An 18,781-nucleotide genomic window follows, 5' to 3' on the forward strand; every position below is an offset into this window, starting at 1 on the left:
CAAGCAATGCTGCAGGGCAGGAAATTCTCCTGGGAGCCGGAGTCACACCAGTAAGGGCTCCCAGATCTGTTCAGTGGGGTAAAAAGCACGGCTGAGGGGTACAAATCAGCCAAACCCCCATTTCTCTTCCTGTCCTTTGCCTTGGTGGCTGAGTTCCAACATTAAACATTGCTGAGCGCTCCCTCTCTCGCTGTGGTTGTTCAGAGCCCACAGACACCACGGCACAAGACCCCTGCTACCGTGTGCCACAGGACAGGCACCTGAGAACGGGAAAAAACAAACCAAAACAAACAAACAAAAAAACAAACAAAAAAGAAAACCTGGAAAAAAACCCAAATCCTAATCCCACGTTTTACCCATTACACCCTCATTTTACCTCATCACACCCGAGCTGGGTGCGGGCCGGAGCTCAGGAGAAGCCTCAGGGAGCCCCGCGGCCTTCCCGAGACACCGACACCCCAACCCGGGATCTCCGCTGATTCCCTTCTCCTCCCTTCCAGACCGCTGACCGGGTCGCTACCGGTACCGGTGCTGAGCCTCAGCTTAACGAGCTACTCCCGCCACGGCGCTCGAACTGCCGGAAGCGGCGGAGACGGTGTCCGGGCGGGTTCCGCTGAGGGGAGGGGGATGGGGGGGGGGGCAGGGCCGGTGCTGCCGCCGCCGCCGCCTCCTCCGTGCGCGGTGACGCAGAGCGCCCCGCGCGCGCTGACGGTGGGGGGGGGGGGGCGAGGGGTGAAGGGGGCGCGCGCTGGTGCCCGACTCGCAACATGGCGGCGGGGGGCGGCGGCGGGCGGGGGGGCAGCGCCCCGCGATGGGGCGGCGGCGGCGGCGGCCGAGCTGCGGGGCAAGAGAAGCTGCCGGTGCATGTGAGTGCGGAGATGGCCTCGGCGGAGCCGGTATCGCCGGGATTCGTCCCTTCCCCCTCCCCCGGTGAAGGGCCGCTCCCTGCCGCCCTCGACCCGCTCCCCCCACCACCCCGCTTTTCCTCCTCTTCCTTCTCTTCCCCGCCGCCACCGCCATCCTCGGGATGGTTCTGCCCACTCCGCCGTGACCTAACGAGCCCTCTCCGCGTCGCTGAACGAGCGCTCGGTGCCTGTCTCCTCCGCCACGACTTGGGGGGGGGGGGGCGGGGGCTCGGGGATTACCCCCGCCCTCCTTCACCGGCACCGTGAGCCCTCCCGGCCTCTTTCCACCTCTCCTTTATACCGCTTCCCCCTCTCCCCATCCCGGTACCGCAGTCATCTTCTCCGGGGGGCCTGGTCCCCTCTCCCCGGTACCGCGCTCCGCCCCGTACCTGCCACCCATCTCCAGCACCCCGGGACCCGCGGTGCCCCCCCGGGGTCCGCCTTACCCCTATGCCCCTCCCCGGGGCCTGTTGCCATCTCCCTCAGTGCCGTGGGATGCTCCTGCTCCCATCATGGGGCCATTGGGTGCCCCAGAGACTCTTCCACCTTTCTGGGCCTCACCCCTCGTTTTTTTCCACAGGTTGAGGATGCACTTTCCTACCTGGACCAGGTGAAGATCCGCTTCGGCAGCGACCCCGCCACCTACAATGGGTTCCTGGAGATCATGAAAGAATTCAAGAGTCAGAGGTAAAGCCCAGAGCTGCTCCAGGACCTCCTTGTCCTTGGCAGAGTCCCCCAGTGACCTTTCCACGTCCACACACAGACACACGTAGGCCACCCTGCTGACTTGTCCCCCACTGCTGCAGTCACTAGACACTGGAGGGTCTCTGTCCATCATGTACCAGAGGCAAAATCCACAGGAAAAGACAAATCTATTTGTACTTTCTGCCCTGAAATGCAATCTGGAAAATAAGTGAAGAAATTTAAATGCAGAGCCTCTCCATCCCCTGTCAGCCCCAGAGGTGATGGCTGTCCTGCCTGTTTTGGGTAACCTGCACACTCCTATCTCCTCTCTGTGGACAACACTCCCAGTATGAGGTGTGTTGGATGGTGGTCATTAGGTCAGGCTAACCCTAAACCTAAGGTTCCCAAACTTGCTTGTTGATAAATTGTGACTCTTAAGAAGCCAGATGCTCCAGAAACCTCAGTAATTTGCTGGGCTTAACTTGTGTTTCTGATTTGGACACAAGTAACAAACTCTTCTTGATTTTAGCATTGACACACCTGGAGTAATCCGACGTGTTTCCCAGCTATTCCATGAGCATCCTGACCTCATTGTAGGATTCAATGCTTTCCTCCCTCTGGGCTACAGGATAGAAATTCCAAAGAATGGGAAGTTGAGTATACAGTCACCTCTGAACAGTCAGGTAGGTTATAGAGCTTATACTCTCCAAGTAAATTGTGCTACGTGTCACCAGACACATCTCTTGCACAGCTCAGGCTACCTAGATTTACCTGTATTGTGTGTTGCTAAAGTTTTTATGTGGTTTTCAGTCTCTGATAATGGGTGTAATATAAATTTAAATATTTATTCTCAGACCAGTTGTTAGTTTAGCTTGCACAGAATTAAATTCCTGCAGGAAGTGCCAGTGCAACTCCAAATATTTCAGGAAGGTTTGATAACTGAAATTGTAATTAGCTGGATAGGCTGCCTTAGAGTCTCACTGTGTGGTGTCTGTAGTGACATTCCAAAAAGAGATCCTGAAAGAATCATCACATTTCCAGTCTGCCAGTGGGAAATGTGTTCAGGCAACAGGCAAAACCTGCTTCCTGGGATTGCTACAGGATTGGAAACATCCTGCAAGGAAAGAGCTGCTGCAATACAGATTGGCCTCTGCTGCTTTGTTGTTGTGGCTGTGGGGGCTGAAACAGAGCTATTACTTGCATTCTGCTGATAAACTTGTGGTTTAACTAATTAGTAGCAGTAAATGCCTTTTAAGAGATCAGTTTCCTTAGATCTCTCAGTTCCTTAGAAATTTAGCATCTTTAAGAGCCTTCTGTTTGAATGTTTCTTAAATCTGTCAGTTCCTCTGAAACAAAGCAGTGGGAACAGAAACAGCAGTGAATATTTTTTAATTCCCCCTCTCCAGTGTAGTGGATAAGGTGGTGAGAGTCACCACCAGTAAGGAGTCAGATGGTTCATCAGCCAGATTTGACTTACAGGATATTTTTGAAACTGATGGTGTTAATAAATGAGGTGGGGAAATTTACTGGCTAATTACTTTTTTTTTTTTTTTTAATTTTCTTCACAGAGTAATCTTTTTTAGCTAAACAGCTTGAAAATCCCAGCACTAGGCTGTTGTTGAACTTGCACTGCTGTTTCTGTACAAGTCACTGTCTGTCTCTCATGCCACCAGGTGACCTCTGAGCCCGTCCCCAGTGCTCTCCCTGGCAGTGGGCTGTTGTTGCATTACTCCCAAGAGAATTCACACAATCACAGTGACTGCTCTGAGGAGTTCAGGCAACAGCTTCCATACAAAGAAGATAAATCTCAAATTTCTCTGGAGTCTGATTCTGTGGAGTTCAATAATGCAATCAGTTACGTGAATAAGATCAAAACGCGTTTCCTTGACCACCCAGAAATTTACAGATCTTTTTTAGAAATTCTTCATACTTACCAGGTAAAAACTCTTCCATTTAGGTGGTTGGGGGTTTGCACTGTAACTGTTTGAGTAGTTGTTGTCAAAGGAAGTGTCTTTATGCAGTTCTGAAGCACTCATCTTTGTCCACCAGATATTCACACAAAATGATAGAAGTGTGAAAACTGAAGAACTTTCCAGGGTCTGAGGTTTAAAGTGGTCCTATCTAGATCTGTCTTTACTAAAATTTGGTTGATTTAGTGATAATCTATGTGAATATAGGTTGTGTAGCATAAGGTTTTTGGCTGAGCTGATGCATTTCCTTGCAGAGTGAGGTCTGTTCTGGACTTAACAGCTGTGTGTATCTTTTCAGAAAGAACAGCTGAACACTAAAGGCCGACCCTTCCGAGGCATGTCAGAGGAAGAAGTGTTTACTGAAGTAGCAAATCTGTTCAGGGGCCAGGAGGATCTGCTTTCTGAGTTTGGACAGTTCCTTCCAGAAGCTAAAAGGTCTTTGGTATGTGTGTGCTTAGAACGAGGCAGAATATTGAATACTCTGGTTTTATGTAGAAGACATACAGAAGCTTTAGGAATGCAAAATAATTATGGAAAAAACATACAGCCTGTAGATGAACTTGGAAATTTTGCCAAACAGGTGACTTAACTACGTGCTCTCTCTCCTGTTCTGATCTATAGGAGCCTCTATCTGTGCTGATTGAGAGGACAACACTGAAATAATTCTTTATTTACTTCAGTTCACAGGCAATGGACCATGTGAAGTGAACAGTGTCCAGAAAACTGAGCATGAGAAGAATCTGGAACATAGCAAAAAAAGATCCAGACCACTGTTACTGCGTCCTGTTTCTGGCCCAGCAAAGGTATCTTTTAACAAACAAAAATTCAGAATAACCTGATACTGCTTGTTGTGGTTAGATAATTGCATAGATAAAGCTGTAATGAGTAGTGCCTTTGAGGTATATAAGTGTTGGGTAGAAGAAACAAAATTTTACATTATGTTTAAAACAAGAATTACTGTAGAAGGGAATTTAAAAAAGATTCTTAAACGTGTGTGGTAACATGCTGAGTGCTAAGCTAAACTAAGTATTGACACTGGAAAGGGACAGTTCAGTCCTACAAAGAAATCTTTCTTTTGGAATTTCCTGGGGTGCATTAGAAAGGGTGTGGTTAGTAGGTCGAGAGAGGTTCTCCTCCCCCTCTATTCTGCATTGGTGAGGCCACACCTGGAGTATTGTGTCCAGTTCTGGGCCCCTCAGTTCAAGAAGGACAGGGAAGTGCTTGAAAGAGTCCAGCACAGAGCTACTGAGATGATTAAGGGAGTGGAGCATCTCCCTTATGAGGAAAGGCTGAGGGAGCTGGGTCTCTTTAGTTTGGAGAAAAGGAGACTGAGGGGTGACCTCATCAATGTTTTCAAATATGTAAGGGGTGAGTGTCAGGGAGATGCAGTTAGGCTTTTCTCAGTGGTGACCAGTGATAGGACAAGGGGTAATGGGTGTAAATTGGAGCATAGGAGGTTCAAGTTGAATACCAGAAAAAATTTTTTTACTGTAAGGGTGACAGAGCCCTGGAACAGGCTGCCCAGGGGGGTTGTGGAGTCTCCTTCACTGGAGACATTCAAAACCCACCTGGACACGTTCCTAGGGGATGTACTCTAGGGGGCCCTGCTCTGGCAGGGGGGGTTGGACTAGATGATCTTTCGAGGTCCCTTCCAACCCCTAGGATTCTAGGATTCTAGGATTCTATGAATTCTTTCTGAAGTGATCCTTTTTGTTGTTTGTTCTTCCTAGCTGGGAGTCACCTGATGGTGGTTGCTGTGACACAGCAATGGTAGATCACTGGTTGAGAAACAAAGAATTTCAGCCTTTGCAGAGAGCTGTTAGGGGTCAGCAAAGTGGAATTTGGGAGCATTTGAGTCACAACATTCTAAGTATAACTGCTTTTTCTTTTCACAGAAGAAAATGAAACTGCGAGGTACCAAAGATCTGTCAGTAGCAACAGTGGGAAAATATGGAACACTGCAAGAGTTTTCCTTCTTTGACAAGGTCAGTATTTGGCCTCTTCTCACCTCCTGTGGACTTATTTTCAGCCATTTATGGGGTTTTTAATAGTTTCCTGTACAGTCCATGTGTCAGTACTTAGTAATCCCCTGCCTTTTCAAGTGACAGAGAGAGACAGACCAAAAAAAAGAGAAAATAGGAGGGTGTGGAAGATAGAAACTGATAATTAACTTTTTCCTGAATGCTTGTTTTAAAAACATAGGGTTTTATTCTTTTTCAGTGTGTTTCCTCACGGCACCTTCTGTAGTTCCTAGGTTATTGTTTGAAACGGGGCATTTTTGTGCATACTCTCTTTTTACATTGCAGTGTAGACAGGTTTGTCACTTTATCCATGGTTCAGGCATATATAGAATATGAATTAAATAAAAATGGTGTTAAGTGATCTGATCATTTCTCTCCAAACTGTGCTTTAGGTACGGAGGGTGCTAAAGAGCCAGGAAGTCTATGAAAATTTTCTTCGTTGCATTGCTCTCTTCAACCAGGAGCTGGTCTCTGGCTCTGAGCTGCTCCAGCTGGTTACACCATTTTTAGGGTAAGTTACTGACTGCTTTCTCACTGTGTTACTTTTTGGTAGATATTATGAACTTTGTTACTCAAGATTTGAGTTTAACTTCAGAAATGTCTTCTAGGTAGCATGCAAGAAATTGAAAGCTAAAAAGAGGAGCAATAAAATCTGCATCTTTTAACATATCACAGCTCTTAAAGAGCATTTTGGGGAGGATGTTTTCCTCTGTCTGTGCATCCATTTGAAAGCCTCACAAGCAGCAGAGTACCTGATGTTACACTAAATCATTGTGGGCAGAGAATCTCATAAATTCTGGAAGGTGTTTTTTGTTCACACTCCCTGTTCTCATCTCAAAATATAATACAGATGCAAACATGAAATTTCAGCAGATCTGTGAAAAGAATAAATAGTTTTAGCTCTGTTGTGAGCCTTTTGTGCTGTTTGGCTTCCAACAGAAGAAGGAGAGTCCCACAGTGAGGATCAGTGACTCCTCAGTAGTTAGGGGGAGTATTAAATGGAGTTGTGAAGGGAAATTCTTTTCCTACCATAAGTAAAAAAAACCCATAAAGCAATTCAGAGAGAAAGGTAACAGAGGTAAAGTGTCAGTAAAAGATTTCACACTGCAATGCTAATTTTTTTTTAGATTCCCTCCCTCCCTTTCACGCTGCACATTAACCGCCTGAAAACTGTCAGGAAGAAATAACAAAAAAAATCACATACTTGTGTTTTTGAAGGAAATTCCCAGAACTCTTCGCACAGTTCAAGTCCTTTCTTGGTGTGAAAGAGCTTTCATTTGCTTCTCCACTGAGTGACAGATCTGGGGATGGGATGAGTCGGGAAATTGATTACGCTTCCTGCAAACGCATCGGATCCAGTTACCGGGCTCTCCCAAAAACCTACCAGCAGCCCAAGTGCAGTGGAAGAACAGCCATTTGCAAGGAGGTACTTTGGGATCAACCTTTCCAGTCCCTCAACACACACTGCACGTACATAACACGTAGTTAATGCTACAGCTTCTGTGTGTGGATTCCCCTCTTTGGTGATAGTTAGCCAGCTTTAATTGGACAGCTGTTTTTCATCCATTTTATTGGAATTAGAGTATCCCCGTGCATCATACTAATTTTATCTAACCCCATCTCAAATTGTGTCTTTCAGGCCAAAAGCATTTCGAGTGTGTGCATGCACAAGTTTATTCCTACAGACAGAAAAGAATATTCAATACCCTGAAATTAATTTTCTGGCTGTGGAGATCAATACAGCTTTTTAGAAACAGTTTTTCTCCTGAAACAGATAAAAGATGGTGAGGCAGTGTCCTAGGCACTGAGAACAGGCACCTCAGCAGAGGTGCTCCCACCTCTTGCTGGTGTGGGCAACTCTGCCTTGTTCAGTGAAAGCTGCAGATTACTGAAGAGTGACTCTGTGTGAGCAGTCATGGCAGTGACTCCTGAACTTGGTCTGAAAGTTTCAATGGAAACTCAGGGGAGAACTGTGCAAAAAATGAAACAGAGAAGTTATCAGAACAACTCTGGGCTCATAATGCTCTGTTCAATGTCATGTCTTGGCACTGTTGCAGGTATTAAATGATACCTGGGTTTCATTTCCATCCTGGTCTGAAGACTCCACTTTTGTCAGCTCCAAGAAGACTCCTTATGAGGAGCAGTTGCACCGCTGTGAAGATGAGAGGTTTGAGGTACCTCTGCTCTCTGCTGAGCTTCCTTTCTGCCCCTCTGCCTTTTCAGAATGCAAAACTTTTAGCTGTGAGGATTCTGAGTGAATTAATTGACAGTGAATTACTTGAAGTTCTATTAGTGTTTGTTGGTTCAATCTACTTTCTTGGAGTCTAATAGTTCTTTCTAGCCACGAGTGCAGTTCTAAAAAGCACATTACCTTTGGGAGAAGTGGCTGTTTATTTTCCAGTAAGAAACCTTGCTGATGCTTCCTAGCTCCACCCAGTGGGGCTGGAATGCCTGCCACAAACCTGAGGCTGCTGGTCTCCATTTTTCTGCTATGCCTTTTCTTAAACTGTGTCTTTTGGGAACTCTTTTTAACAGTTGGATGTTGTCTTGGAGACCAATTTGGCCACAATACGTGTGCTGGAGAGTGTGCAGAAGAAATTGTCTCGACTGACTCAGGAGGATCAGGAGAAATTTCGTCTGGATGATTGCTTGGGAGGAACATCAGAAGTGATCCAGCGCAGGGCCATCTATCGTATCTATGGTGATAAAGCACCAGAGATCATTGAAAGCCTTAAGAAAAACCCAGTCACTGCAGTTCCTGTTGTTCTGAAGAGGTAATTCCCGTTTTCCTGTGTTCACCTTAAGAAGCTGACACAGAATTTCAAAAGCATTTTTCAACAACTGTTTTTTGGAGATGCTCTTTCACATGATAACTCCTCTTCAGTGGTGGGGTGTTTTCAAAGCTGTTTACTGCTTCCAGGAGTACAGAAAGGTTTTTAGTGCCTCACAGTTGGCAACATTAAAAATGCTTTTGCTTGTATTTCTGTGGTTGTCCTTTTGAACTGAAGCAGCTGATGCATTTCTGCAGGTTGAAAGCAAAAGAGGAGGAGTGGCGGGAGGCCCAGCAAGGCTTCAACAAGATTTGGAGGGAGCAGTATGAGAAAGCCTACTTGAAGTCACTGGACCACCAGGCTGTCAACTTCAAACAAAATGACACCAAAGCTTTACGTTCCAAGAGCTTGCTGAATGAAATTGAGAGTGTCTATGATGAGGTGTGTGTGCTGGTAAAGAACCCATCCTATGTGTCCTTCCCTTGTAGTGTTATCTAGATGCTGACATAGCACCTGGGACCGTGGTGAAGTGATAGTGCTCTGAGGAGTTCTCAGGCAAAAATGCCCATCCCAAGCATAGTGTTAATACTGGCTTATTTCTTCTGGCAGGAATGGCTCTTGAGCATGGATTGGAAGGATCTTTATCTATTTGTCTCTTGATTACAGCATCAGGAGCAGCATTCAGAGGGGAGAAGTTCATCCACAAACGAGCCTCATCTTATCTTTATCTATGAAGATAAGCAGATTTTGGAAGATGCAGCCTCTCTTATCAGCTATTATGTAAAAAGACAGCCTACAATCCAAAAGGAGGATCAAGCAACCATCCGGCAGATAGTGCATCATTTCATACCTGAGCTGTTTTTCTCTCAGCCCCCCGAGCACAGTATTTCTGAAGAATCAACAGATGAGGACAGAGAAAACCATCAAGGGCAGAACCTGGATACTCCTGAGCTACGGAAAAAACACGTGCCTGGGCCTCCAAGCAGCCCTTTGGAGATGAAAGCAACCTTCTGTGACGTGACAGCTGCTGAGCCCCACAACACTCTGGATGATGTTTACAGTCTGTTCTTTGTCAATAACAATTGGTATTTCTTCCTCCGCCTTCACCAGACTCTCTGCTCAAGGCTCCTAAAGATTTATCGCCAAGCTCAGAAGCAGCTGCTAGAATATAGGACTGAAAAAGAGAGAGAAAAGCTCCTGTGTGAGGGAAGAAAAGAAAAAACCAATGATCCAGCCATGGAACTAAGACTGAAGCAACCAAGTAAGGATCATCTGGGACACAGTCTGTTCTTAGTGCTCTGGCTGCTGGTTGATTTTATGTATCTGAACAACTGAGACCAGCAGGAAAGTCTGTAAGGAATGTAGAGGTGCCAACCTCTCTGTTTGTGATCATCTGTGCAAATCACTGTGTTTGTGGTTTGTAGATAAAGCTAATTTAACATATGCAAATTTGTAATTTATCTTCTGAGGGCTCTCCTGTAGTTCATAGAGACTTCACACAGCCCTCTGCTCTCAGGTGTTCTCAGGCATCTCATTGTATTTATTAATCTGTTACTTGGACTTAAACTGTAAATGTCTCTGCAACAAAATAATTAAGTAACCCAGGCAGTCATGAAGAAGGTGAGATTAAAGTGTTACAGTCTGTCAGCACTCCCTGCAGAGAACTGTCTGTCCTCAGCATGTTCTGGGTACTGAATTTCATGGTTCTTGAGCAGTGTTGTCCCTTCTTGACTTCCCCCTTCTTGACTGCACTTTTTCCCCATGCAGGTGAGGTGGAACTGGAGGAGTACTACCCTGCCTTCCTGGATATGGTGAGGAGTCTGCTGGATGGGAATATTGACCCAACACAGTATGAGGACACTCTGAGGGAGATGTTCACTATCCATGCCTATATTGGCTTTACCATGGACAAACTGGTGCAGAATATTGTTCGTCAGGTGATTAAGTTGATGGTTGTGCTGTGTGTTTGGGGGGCTGCACATCTCCCTTCTACAGACAGAGGTTTCTCACAGTACCCTGTGGTGCAAGGACTCACAAAGTGTAAAGCAGATTCATAGCAAAGTTACCTGTGGAGGGGAAACATTCCAGTGAGATAGTTCAGCTTCAGCACAGGGACCACCTTAGGGGATTTACTCTTCCTGGCCCTTTCCAACATGTTTGAAGTTCCCATCTTCAAAATTCTGCCATTCCCAAAATACATCTAAGGCAAAAAAACCACAACCCGACCCAGTACAGTCCTTTTTACCAAACCTTTCTGGTTGTAGTTTTGTTACAGTTAAGGAACATCAGCCCCACACTCTGCTCTGTTCCTTTTATTGCAAAGTGATGAAAAAATGAAATGTGCAAAGTCTCCAGAGTTAAAGCTTTGGGACTTGGTCTGAGGTGTGATGCTGTGCTGAGTTTTGTGCTCCTTTCATAATACACTAGAGATAACTCTTACTGACTAAATTCCCCCTTTTTTTTACTGGAAGCTTCACCATCTAGTGAGTGATGACATCTGCTTGAAGGTTGTTGAGCTCTATTTGAACGAGAGGAAGCGAGGTGCTGCTGGAGGTAACTTATCCTCTAGGTGTGTCCGGGCAGCAAAGGAAACAAGTTATCAGTGGAAGGCTGAACGTTGCATGGCAGATGAGAACTGCTTCAAGGTAAGAACTTGAGGCCAGAAAACTTCATAAACTTGACTTTCACACTTTACCTGGGAGAAATGAGTTTAAAGCTCCAAGGCCACAATGGTGAGAGAGAGCAGTATGGAGAGAAGTTACCAGAACCAGAGTAAAGCCAGTGAAGCCCATACTGGCTCCCTGAAAATTGCTCTCCAAGCTCATACTTGTTGTTCAAGTGACTTGTGAACATTCAGCATCATAGTAAACCCATGTGTCTGTATACTTTATTACCAATACTTGTGTCTGTGACTTTATTACAGGTGATGTTTCTTCAGCGGAAAGGACAGGTGATCATGACCATTGAGCTTCTGGATACAGAAGAGACCCAGACAGAAGATCCAGTGGAGGTCCAGGTAATATCACAGTGACCATGGAGTCTTCTGTACCACAGACAGAGCAGGTGTCTGACATAGTTTTCCTGCTTTCTTGTTCCAAACTGTGAGACTTTGCCAGGAGAAGTTTCCCTGGCAGGTGGGAAGATTACATCTGGGGCTGTGGTCATTGACAGAAATGGGGTTGTTAAGCAAAAGAGTTTCAACAGAAATCAGTTTCATTAAAAAGAAGCTTGGAAATAAATTAGTTCTTTGCAGTGGTGTTTGTCTCAATGAGAAAGAAATCTGACTTGAAATTGGTCTCCCTTGTGTAGCACCTGGCCAACTACATGGAGCAGTACGTTGGGGTGGAAGGAGCTCCAAACAACCAGAATGATGGCTTCTTACTGAAACCAGTCTTTCTGCAAAGGTGAGCATGCTCCCTCTCCTGAGTCACACTGCAGCAGCTGCTGCTGCTTCACCTCTGCACATGTGGCAGTGATGTGCAGATCTAGAGAAACGTGCTCATCTTTGAGGTCCAAAGGGGCTGTTGGAGTGCAGTACACTGTGTAAGAATGCTGGAGAAAAAATTCACAGCAACTGCACTGAGGCTTGTTCATGAAATTGTGTTTAAAATGGAGTGGGGCTGTCTCAGTCCTTTCTGGGAGGGATTTGCAGCCTTTATGTGTTCCCACAGCGTTAAATATTTGTGTATGGAGGAAGATCCTGGAGAAAGTCTGAAAGCTAAATGTGGAAATACAAATTTAATCCTTGTGCTGTCAGCTGGCTTAAGAGAACAGATAGCCAAGCATGACACATGCTTCTTGATCCTTCTTTTGTTCTAGAAACCTCAAGAAGTTTCGCAAGTGGCAGTGCAAGCAAGTGAGGGCTCTGCGGAGTGAAGTGAAGAGCTCCTGGAAGAGGCTGATTGGGGTGGAAAGTGCCTGCAACGTGGACTGCAGGTTCAAGCTCAACACCCACAAAATGATGTTCATCATGAACTCAGAGGATTACATGTACAGGAAGGGAGCTCTCTGCAGAGCCAAGCAGGTACATCTCCTATCCCTCTCCCCCACAGCTCAGGAAGTAGCAGAGGTTGAGAATGTGAGCCAAAAGACAGGTACTGATAAGAAGTCTTGTGGCTGAATTCCTGCAAACTACACCCAGAAAGAAGTTACTGCTCTGTGTCAGATGAAACATGGAGGAGAGCTGGTAAATGCTCTGTACTTTGGTTTAGTTTAGCAGCCTTTTCTTTGCTGTGCAGATTTTACGGGGCAGTGGCAGACATTCAGAAATAGAGATCTTTAGGTGCAGGTATGCAGTTTCCTGTTTGCTGTTTGTGTTGTAAAGCAGGCACATCTCAGAAGCACAAGTGGTGAGGGTTTTGCCTTCTTCCCCAGAAACCTCTCAGTGATCTTTCCTGTCTTGCTTTCAGGTCCAGCCCATGGTGCTGCTGAAGCATCACCAGCAGTTTGAAGAGTGGCACAATCGGTGGCTCGAAGAGAATGTGACCATGGAGGCAGCTGATGTAGTTCAAGACTGGCTGATGGGAGATGAAGATGAGGAGATGGTGCCCTGTAAAACAACCTGTGAGACAGTGAATGTCCACGGGGTCCCAGTGAACAGATACAGAGTTCAGTACAGTCGCCGTCCAGCTTCACCATGACCAGAGGATTGTTCCTGGGACCAAGAGAAGTAGGAGCGTTGCTGATGAAACACATTTACTCTCAGAATAGTGGTGGGAATGCAATGTATGTATTAATGATATTTATCCAAACAGCATTTTACTTTGGATTATGGTGTATTATCCATGGCATAGACTTGTCTCCTTGCAGTGTAATCCTCCAGCCATCATGAAGAGACTTTTAAAAAGCTTTATGGGAAGAGGGCTCTCAGCATTGCCACCCAATTTTTAGTGTAGGGCTTTGAATTGTTTCTGGCTTAGAGACATTTACCTTCCTCTGCCAGAGAGGAGAAGCAGTTTCCTTGCTGGAGGCCACTGCTGTCCAGCCAGAACTGGAAGGCTGAATGAGGGAGTCAGGCTCTGGGTGAACTACCACCAGTGACTTTGTTGGAGAGCTGGAGCTGGGCTGGTGTTTGAGCAGATGCTGGCAGCTGCTTCCACTTTGAAGGGTTAAATGTTGCCTGTCTTCCTGAACTGATACCATCTTGGAGCCTGCAGAACTCTTCAGTGAAACCGTCCAGTGCCAGCAGAGCTGAGAGCACCTGGCACAGATCCCTCACCCAGATCTGGGCTGCTTCATTATCCACCCCTGCTAATAAGGCAATGAATGCAGTTCTAATTATTTGTGACTCGTGCTCTGGGGAGAAAAATGCCAAAACTGAGAGAAGGGTGAACATACTAAACACTCAGGCTCTCACTTATCAACCAAGTATTTTGGAGCACGAACTGGAGCTCCCTGGGCTGCAGTCTGCAGCACCATCTGCAGCACAAGGCAGCCCTGGCCCCCAGCTGCCCCCCAGCAGATGTGCACAGGATCCCATCACCGTGCTTTATGAACTCAGCATCTGCTCCAGCCTCTGCCTTCTCAGCTCTGGAGCTGCTTGGAGCATGTGCTTGGGGAGGAATTATCCATCGCCAGGTCTGGCCTCTTGGTTTTTTGTATTTTGCATGTTGATTGACAGCCTCGGGAGGCAGGAGCTTCACTTTCCTTTGTGCATGCCCGGACTCCGTGGTTCTGCTGGGCTGCAGCACTTCAGGAGCAGCAGCAGATGGAGCTCACGCAGCGCAGTGGCTGAGGTTTGTCCCAAATAACTTCCCTGTTCCTGCTGGGTCAGCACAGATGCTGGAATTGCAGTGACACATGGAAACCTGTAATGGGCAGTGCTGGATCCAGCCACAGCCATCGCAGACAAGCTTTTCCACTGAATCATCTGTACTTCTATCTAAGCTTTTTTTTTTTGAAATGAATCCTAACAAAAAATCTACCCTGAACCATGCAGAAGGCTACATAAATTGTCTGACTTTATTGAAAACTCTAAAAGTTCAGTTGTGTCTGTCCTGCAGCCCCACTGTGACTTCATTCTTGTTTTCCAGGGGCCAAGGGCAAGCACACTGTCCATGAAGTGTGTTACAAACATCATGTCTGGAGGCAGATCCAGCCTCCTTGCAGCTCTGCTTCCATCATTTTTTCCTGGCTTTTGGGGTAATAACCCCTCCACCCCCAATATTTTTTGTGGCTTTGATTTTTAGGTTATAATGTCTGCCAGACCTAAGTAGCAGCCTGTAGGATTTGTCCTGGGTTATTTCCACTGTACAACATTTGGTTTTGCAATTGTCTCACTTGACAGTAGAAAAATTGGCCTTTGGGGTACGTTTAATAGAAAACTGTACTGAACTCTTTGTCTTTTTTGCAAAATAATCTGTAGGAGGGAAGGAGGGAGGCCAGTCTCTGGCATTTGTGGCCACTTGCACAACCACTGCCCAGCAGAGGACTTTTCATCAAGAACTCTTGTTCTCGTTGTCTGGATCTCTGTTAAATTTTGGTTGCTGAAATGATCTGAATGTTCTTTCCCTGTGCTTGTGACAAAAGCCACCAACCACCTGTGGGCTGGGTGGAGGAGCAGGGGGGACAAGCTCAGTGTAAAGCACAGAAATCCCCCTTTTGCTTCCAGACAGCTCAAGTAAATACACTTCGGGCCTGTTCACCTCTCTGCTGTCCTCCAGCAGACATGACAACTGTGCCAAATTTTACCATTTTATGATACAGTAAAATGTTTACTAGAAAATAGGTTGCAATCGTGGCTTAAAATGCATTTGATTCCAAGTGTACCAAGGTTTTAGCGTTGCCCGTGTGCCGTCCTGTTCCATCTCCCCCTTTTTAAGTGTACCTTCAGGTATTTTTAAGCATCCTTATTTTGTAAACCTTAATTTATAATCTGAAGAGATGAAGACAAAGCCCTTTCCAGTGCTCTTGTCTCAAAAATGATAGTAGCAAAGGATGTGAATGGAATGAGCAGGCAGTGCAGGTTTGGGAGTGGCTTGCCAATGTCTGACCCGCTGTCTATCTGCTAGCACAACCTTGAGCCAAGGGTTTGTACTGCCATTTCTTTTTGAAGGATCTTTACTTTTGGGCTTTTAATTGCTTTGCCAGCTCTTTGAATGTAGGTTTGGTTTGGGTTTTTTTTTTTTTTTTTTGTTTTTAATATTTATTTGCACATTCAAGTATAATAAAATATTGGTTTTAAAAAGCCCACAGCTCTCACTTGGTTGAAATTAATTTTCTGACAAGCCCCAGAATTGGTTGTCTCACACCTGAAACTGGATTTTAAGTGGTAGAAAAATACAAAGGTGGATGAACTTCTCTTCAAGGCAGCCCACAGACTGAGATGAATGAGAGCAAAGGCCCATGTCTGGCCAAGAGCAGGGGAGGCCATGGGGTGGCACAGTTGCTCCACGAAGAAATAGGTTTAAAAAAAAAAATAAAACCAACCCGCATAGATCATAGAATCCTAGGGGTTGGAAGGGACCTCGAAAGATCATCTAGTCCAACTCCCCCTGCCAGAGCAGGGCCCCCTAGAGTACATCCCCTAGGAACGTGTCCAGGTGGGTTTTGAATGTCTCCAGTGAAGGAGACTCCACAACCCCCCTGGGCAGCCTGTTCCAGGGCTCTGTCACCCTTACAGTAAAAAAATTTTTTCTGATATTCAACTTGAACCTCCTGTGCTCCAATTTACACCCATTACCCCTTGTCCTATCACTGGTCACCACTGAGAAAAGCCTAACTCCATCTCCCTGACACTCACCCCTTACATATTTGAAAACATTGATGAGGTCACCCCTCAGTCTCCTTTTCTCCAAACTAAAGAGACCCAGCTCCCTCAGCCTTTCCTCATAAGGGAGATGTTCCACTCCCTTAATCATCTCAGTAGCTCTAACCCACATATCTTTTTGCAGCTTGGTTTGTTTCTCACAGCACCTTTGCCATAAGAGGTGTGGTGCAAAAATAGGGTCCAGGCCTGTCCCCCAGGTGCTTGCATGCTAAATACAACAGACATGCAACTGATCCAGTTCTGTGTCAGGGTTTAACACTGGCCTGGCAATTAAACCCATGGCAGACGCTCTCTATTAATCTCTCTCTGCTCCACCATAAGAAAGGAGAGAGAATAAGGGAGAGAGACTTATGGGTTGGAGACTAAACTACACAATTTTAATGAAACAGTAATGATAAATGGGGAAAATTGCTAAATATATATATATATATAAGAAAATGGATACCACATTCCTCCCCCCTTTCCCCCAATAGCTCTCACGTCAACCAAGGCTGCAGGGCAGCTCTGGGAAAGTCCAGGCTGGACTCCTGGAGTTGGCAGCAGTTGGGAACTGGAGGCAGGAACAGGCAGGCAAATGGATGGGATCCTTCCAGGATGCCAGGTGGAAGAAGGGAAGAAGAAGGGAAGGGAAGAAGAAGAAGAAGGGAAGAAGAAGAAGGGAAGAAGAAGAAGAAGGGAAGAAGAAGAAGAAGGGAAGAAGAAGAAGAAGGGAAGAAGAAGAAGAAGGGAAGAAGAAGAAGAAGGGAAGAAGAAGGGAAGAAGAAGGGAAACAGGAAGGACAGGCCCACGGAAGCTTCTGCTGGTGGCCTTTTATAGCATTTCAGGTGAGACCAATCAGCTGATAAGGGGGTGGTGCCCAGCACTTCTGATAGGGGGGTGGTGCCCAGCACTTCTGATAAGGGGGTGGTGCCCAGCACTTCTGCTGGTGATCTCAGGTGAGGCCAATCAGCTGGTAAGGGGGTGGCTCGGCCCTCGTGATCCCTCAAATTATACTGAGGATGAGGTATTTGGGATGGAATACTCTGAGAAACTTGCTGTTAATTTCAGCAAGTGCAACTACCTACAAGAGACTTAGCAGAAAGCAAGTACAAGACAGAAAATCACCTTTATCCTGGCCCAAACATTCTGACATTCTGGAACCCAGAAGCACATCTGCTCCAGGTTAAGACAAGACAACTGCAACCAGGAAAATAACACTCCACCTGCCTTTCCTTCCACCTCCCCCCTGCTTCCTGGGGAATAACATGTTTAACTGTACCTCCCGTGGAGCCCTGCACACCAAATGAACGTGTAGATTTTTTTGCAAATGAAGCTGTGATGCTGTGACCCAGATCTGATAGGAGTTTCCTTTACATCATTCTCAGCACTTCCGTTGCCACAACAAAAGGAGACTCTGCTCTCTCTGCAGCCTGCTGCTTGCTCACAGGGAAACAAACTTGTTCTCCCAACAACAATCCTCTGATGCATGAACTGCGTGGAATAATTTGATTAAAATGATGGTGGTGGTGTCTCGGAGGACACAGTCCATTTTATATGAGTCTTCTTGCAGAGATCTTGGACTTGTCACAAAGAGGACATTCCCTGCACCCGAGGGGAGGGACACACAGAGCTGACATCACCCACGAGCAGTTGGAGATCTCAGCAAGTGGACAGCTTTGGCAATGGCAAAGACAGCCAGCTTTAAAATACCCTTCAGGTTTGCAGGGTGGAATAACAACTAATGGTTTTCTAAATTAAAATAAGAACGGCTAAAGGGTGTAGTGAAATGAGGCAACCAGGTGCCACTAATTGCCAGGTAGTGGGCATGAGCTTGTGTTAAGCCCACCTGTGCCTGATTTATTTTAAATAAATAAGGTACTACCTTTTATTGGCCCCCTAATCCTGCTCATGCCAGTAGGGGCCCACCCTAATCAGGCACAGGTGGGCTTAACACAAGCTCATGCCCACTACCTGGCAATTAGTGGCACCTGGTTGCCTCATTTCACTACAAAAGGGAGTACCCTAACTCAGTAGTTAACAATTCAGGTCTTTTTCTTTTGTTTTTTCCCTCCATGTGTTTCCATATCACAGAGAGAAAGGTGGGGCTGTGAACCCATGAGAGGTCATCTAGAAATGGGTTGAGTTCTTCATGCTTTAGCCATTCCTCAGGATTAGAATCAAGGAACTCAACCACAATGAACCATGCTCTACCTTTACCTTCCCCTCATCAAAAATAAGGACTGAGTTGAAGTCTAGCAATCAAAACCATACCTGTGCTAAAGGGTGAATCCAAAATGGATCATCTGAGCTCCAGTGCTGAAAAAGGATGATACTGTCTGTGTCAGGCAAGACAGCCCCTACCCTGGTGCCATCTGGGTGAGAAAGAACCAAAAGCAGCTAATCCAGAACACCTGTAGAGTTGCAGTGATGCTAATAAGCTTCAAATATAACCCCAAAATGCCTTCCTGTGGACTTCCTAACTGCTGAGGTGAACACTTGAATAAAGCAGAAGAGAAAAAAAAAAAACCCTGTCTCCTCAGAGGTATTACACCAGCATGAGGCTTCCAATGGTGAGGAGAATGTGAGCACAAAGGGTGTGGCAGAACCAAGGGAAAAGGTTGGGGGGGAAAGCAGTGGAACAGGGGAACTGTGGAACAAGCAGAAGAGGTAAATACCCAGGCAG

At 46.1% G+C, this 18,781-nt stretch overlaps 1 protein-coding gene across 1 annotated transcript; it reads left to right on the top strand.

The window, feature by feature from the left end:
- Positions 1-719: 719 nt before the first annotated feature.
- On the top strand, positions 720-13,112 carry SIN3B (SIN3 transcription regulator family member B). Its single transcript, XM_071728187.1, has 19 exons — positions 720-866; positions 1,486-1,592; positions 2,119-2,272; positions 3,263-3,526; positions 3,858-4,001; positions 4,240-4,362; positions 5,455-5,544; positions 5,973-6,091; positions 6,799-7,006; positions 7,638-7,754; positions 8,116-8,354; positions 8,609-8,792; positions 9,018-9,612; positions 10,119-10,288; positions 10,823-10,996; positions 11,275-11,367; positions 11,661-11,755; positions 12,171-12,375; positions 12,761-13,112. The coding sequence occupies exons 1-19, from the start codon at positions 768-770 to the stop codon at positions 12,989-12,991; spliced, it is 3,411 nt and encodes a 1,136-aa protein (XP_071584288.1). The 5' UTR covers positions 720-767; the 3' UTR covers positions 12,992-13,112.
- Positions 13,113-18,781: the final 5,669 nt, after the last annotated feature.

This window comes from Heliangelus exortis, chromosome 28 (assembly GCF_036169615.1).
Source record: "Heliangelus exortis chromosome 28, bHelExo1.hap1, whole genome shotgun sequence".
Lineage (NCBI taxonomy): Eukaryota > Metazoa > Chordata > Aves > Apodiformes > Trochilidae > Heliangelus > Heliangelus exortis.

What these genes read in the sequence shown, in the direction of transcription:
- SIN3B (XM_071728187.1), top strand. Translation starts at nt 768, where the DNA reads ATGGCGGCGGGGGGCGGCGGCGGGCGGGGGGGCAGCGCCCCGCGATGG. An exon ending in GAACAGCCATTTGCAAGGAG is followed by an intron (nt 7,007 to 7,637) that starts GTACTTTGGGAT and finishes GCACTGTTGCAG; the next exon opens with GTATTAAATGATACCTGGGT. An exon ending in GTGAAGATGAGAGGTTTGAG is followed by an intron (nt 7,755 to 8,115) that starts GTACCTCTGCTC and finishes TCTTTTTAACAG; the next exon opens with TTGGATGTTGTCTTGGAGAC.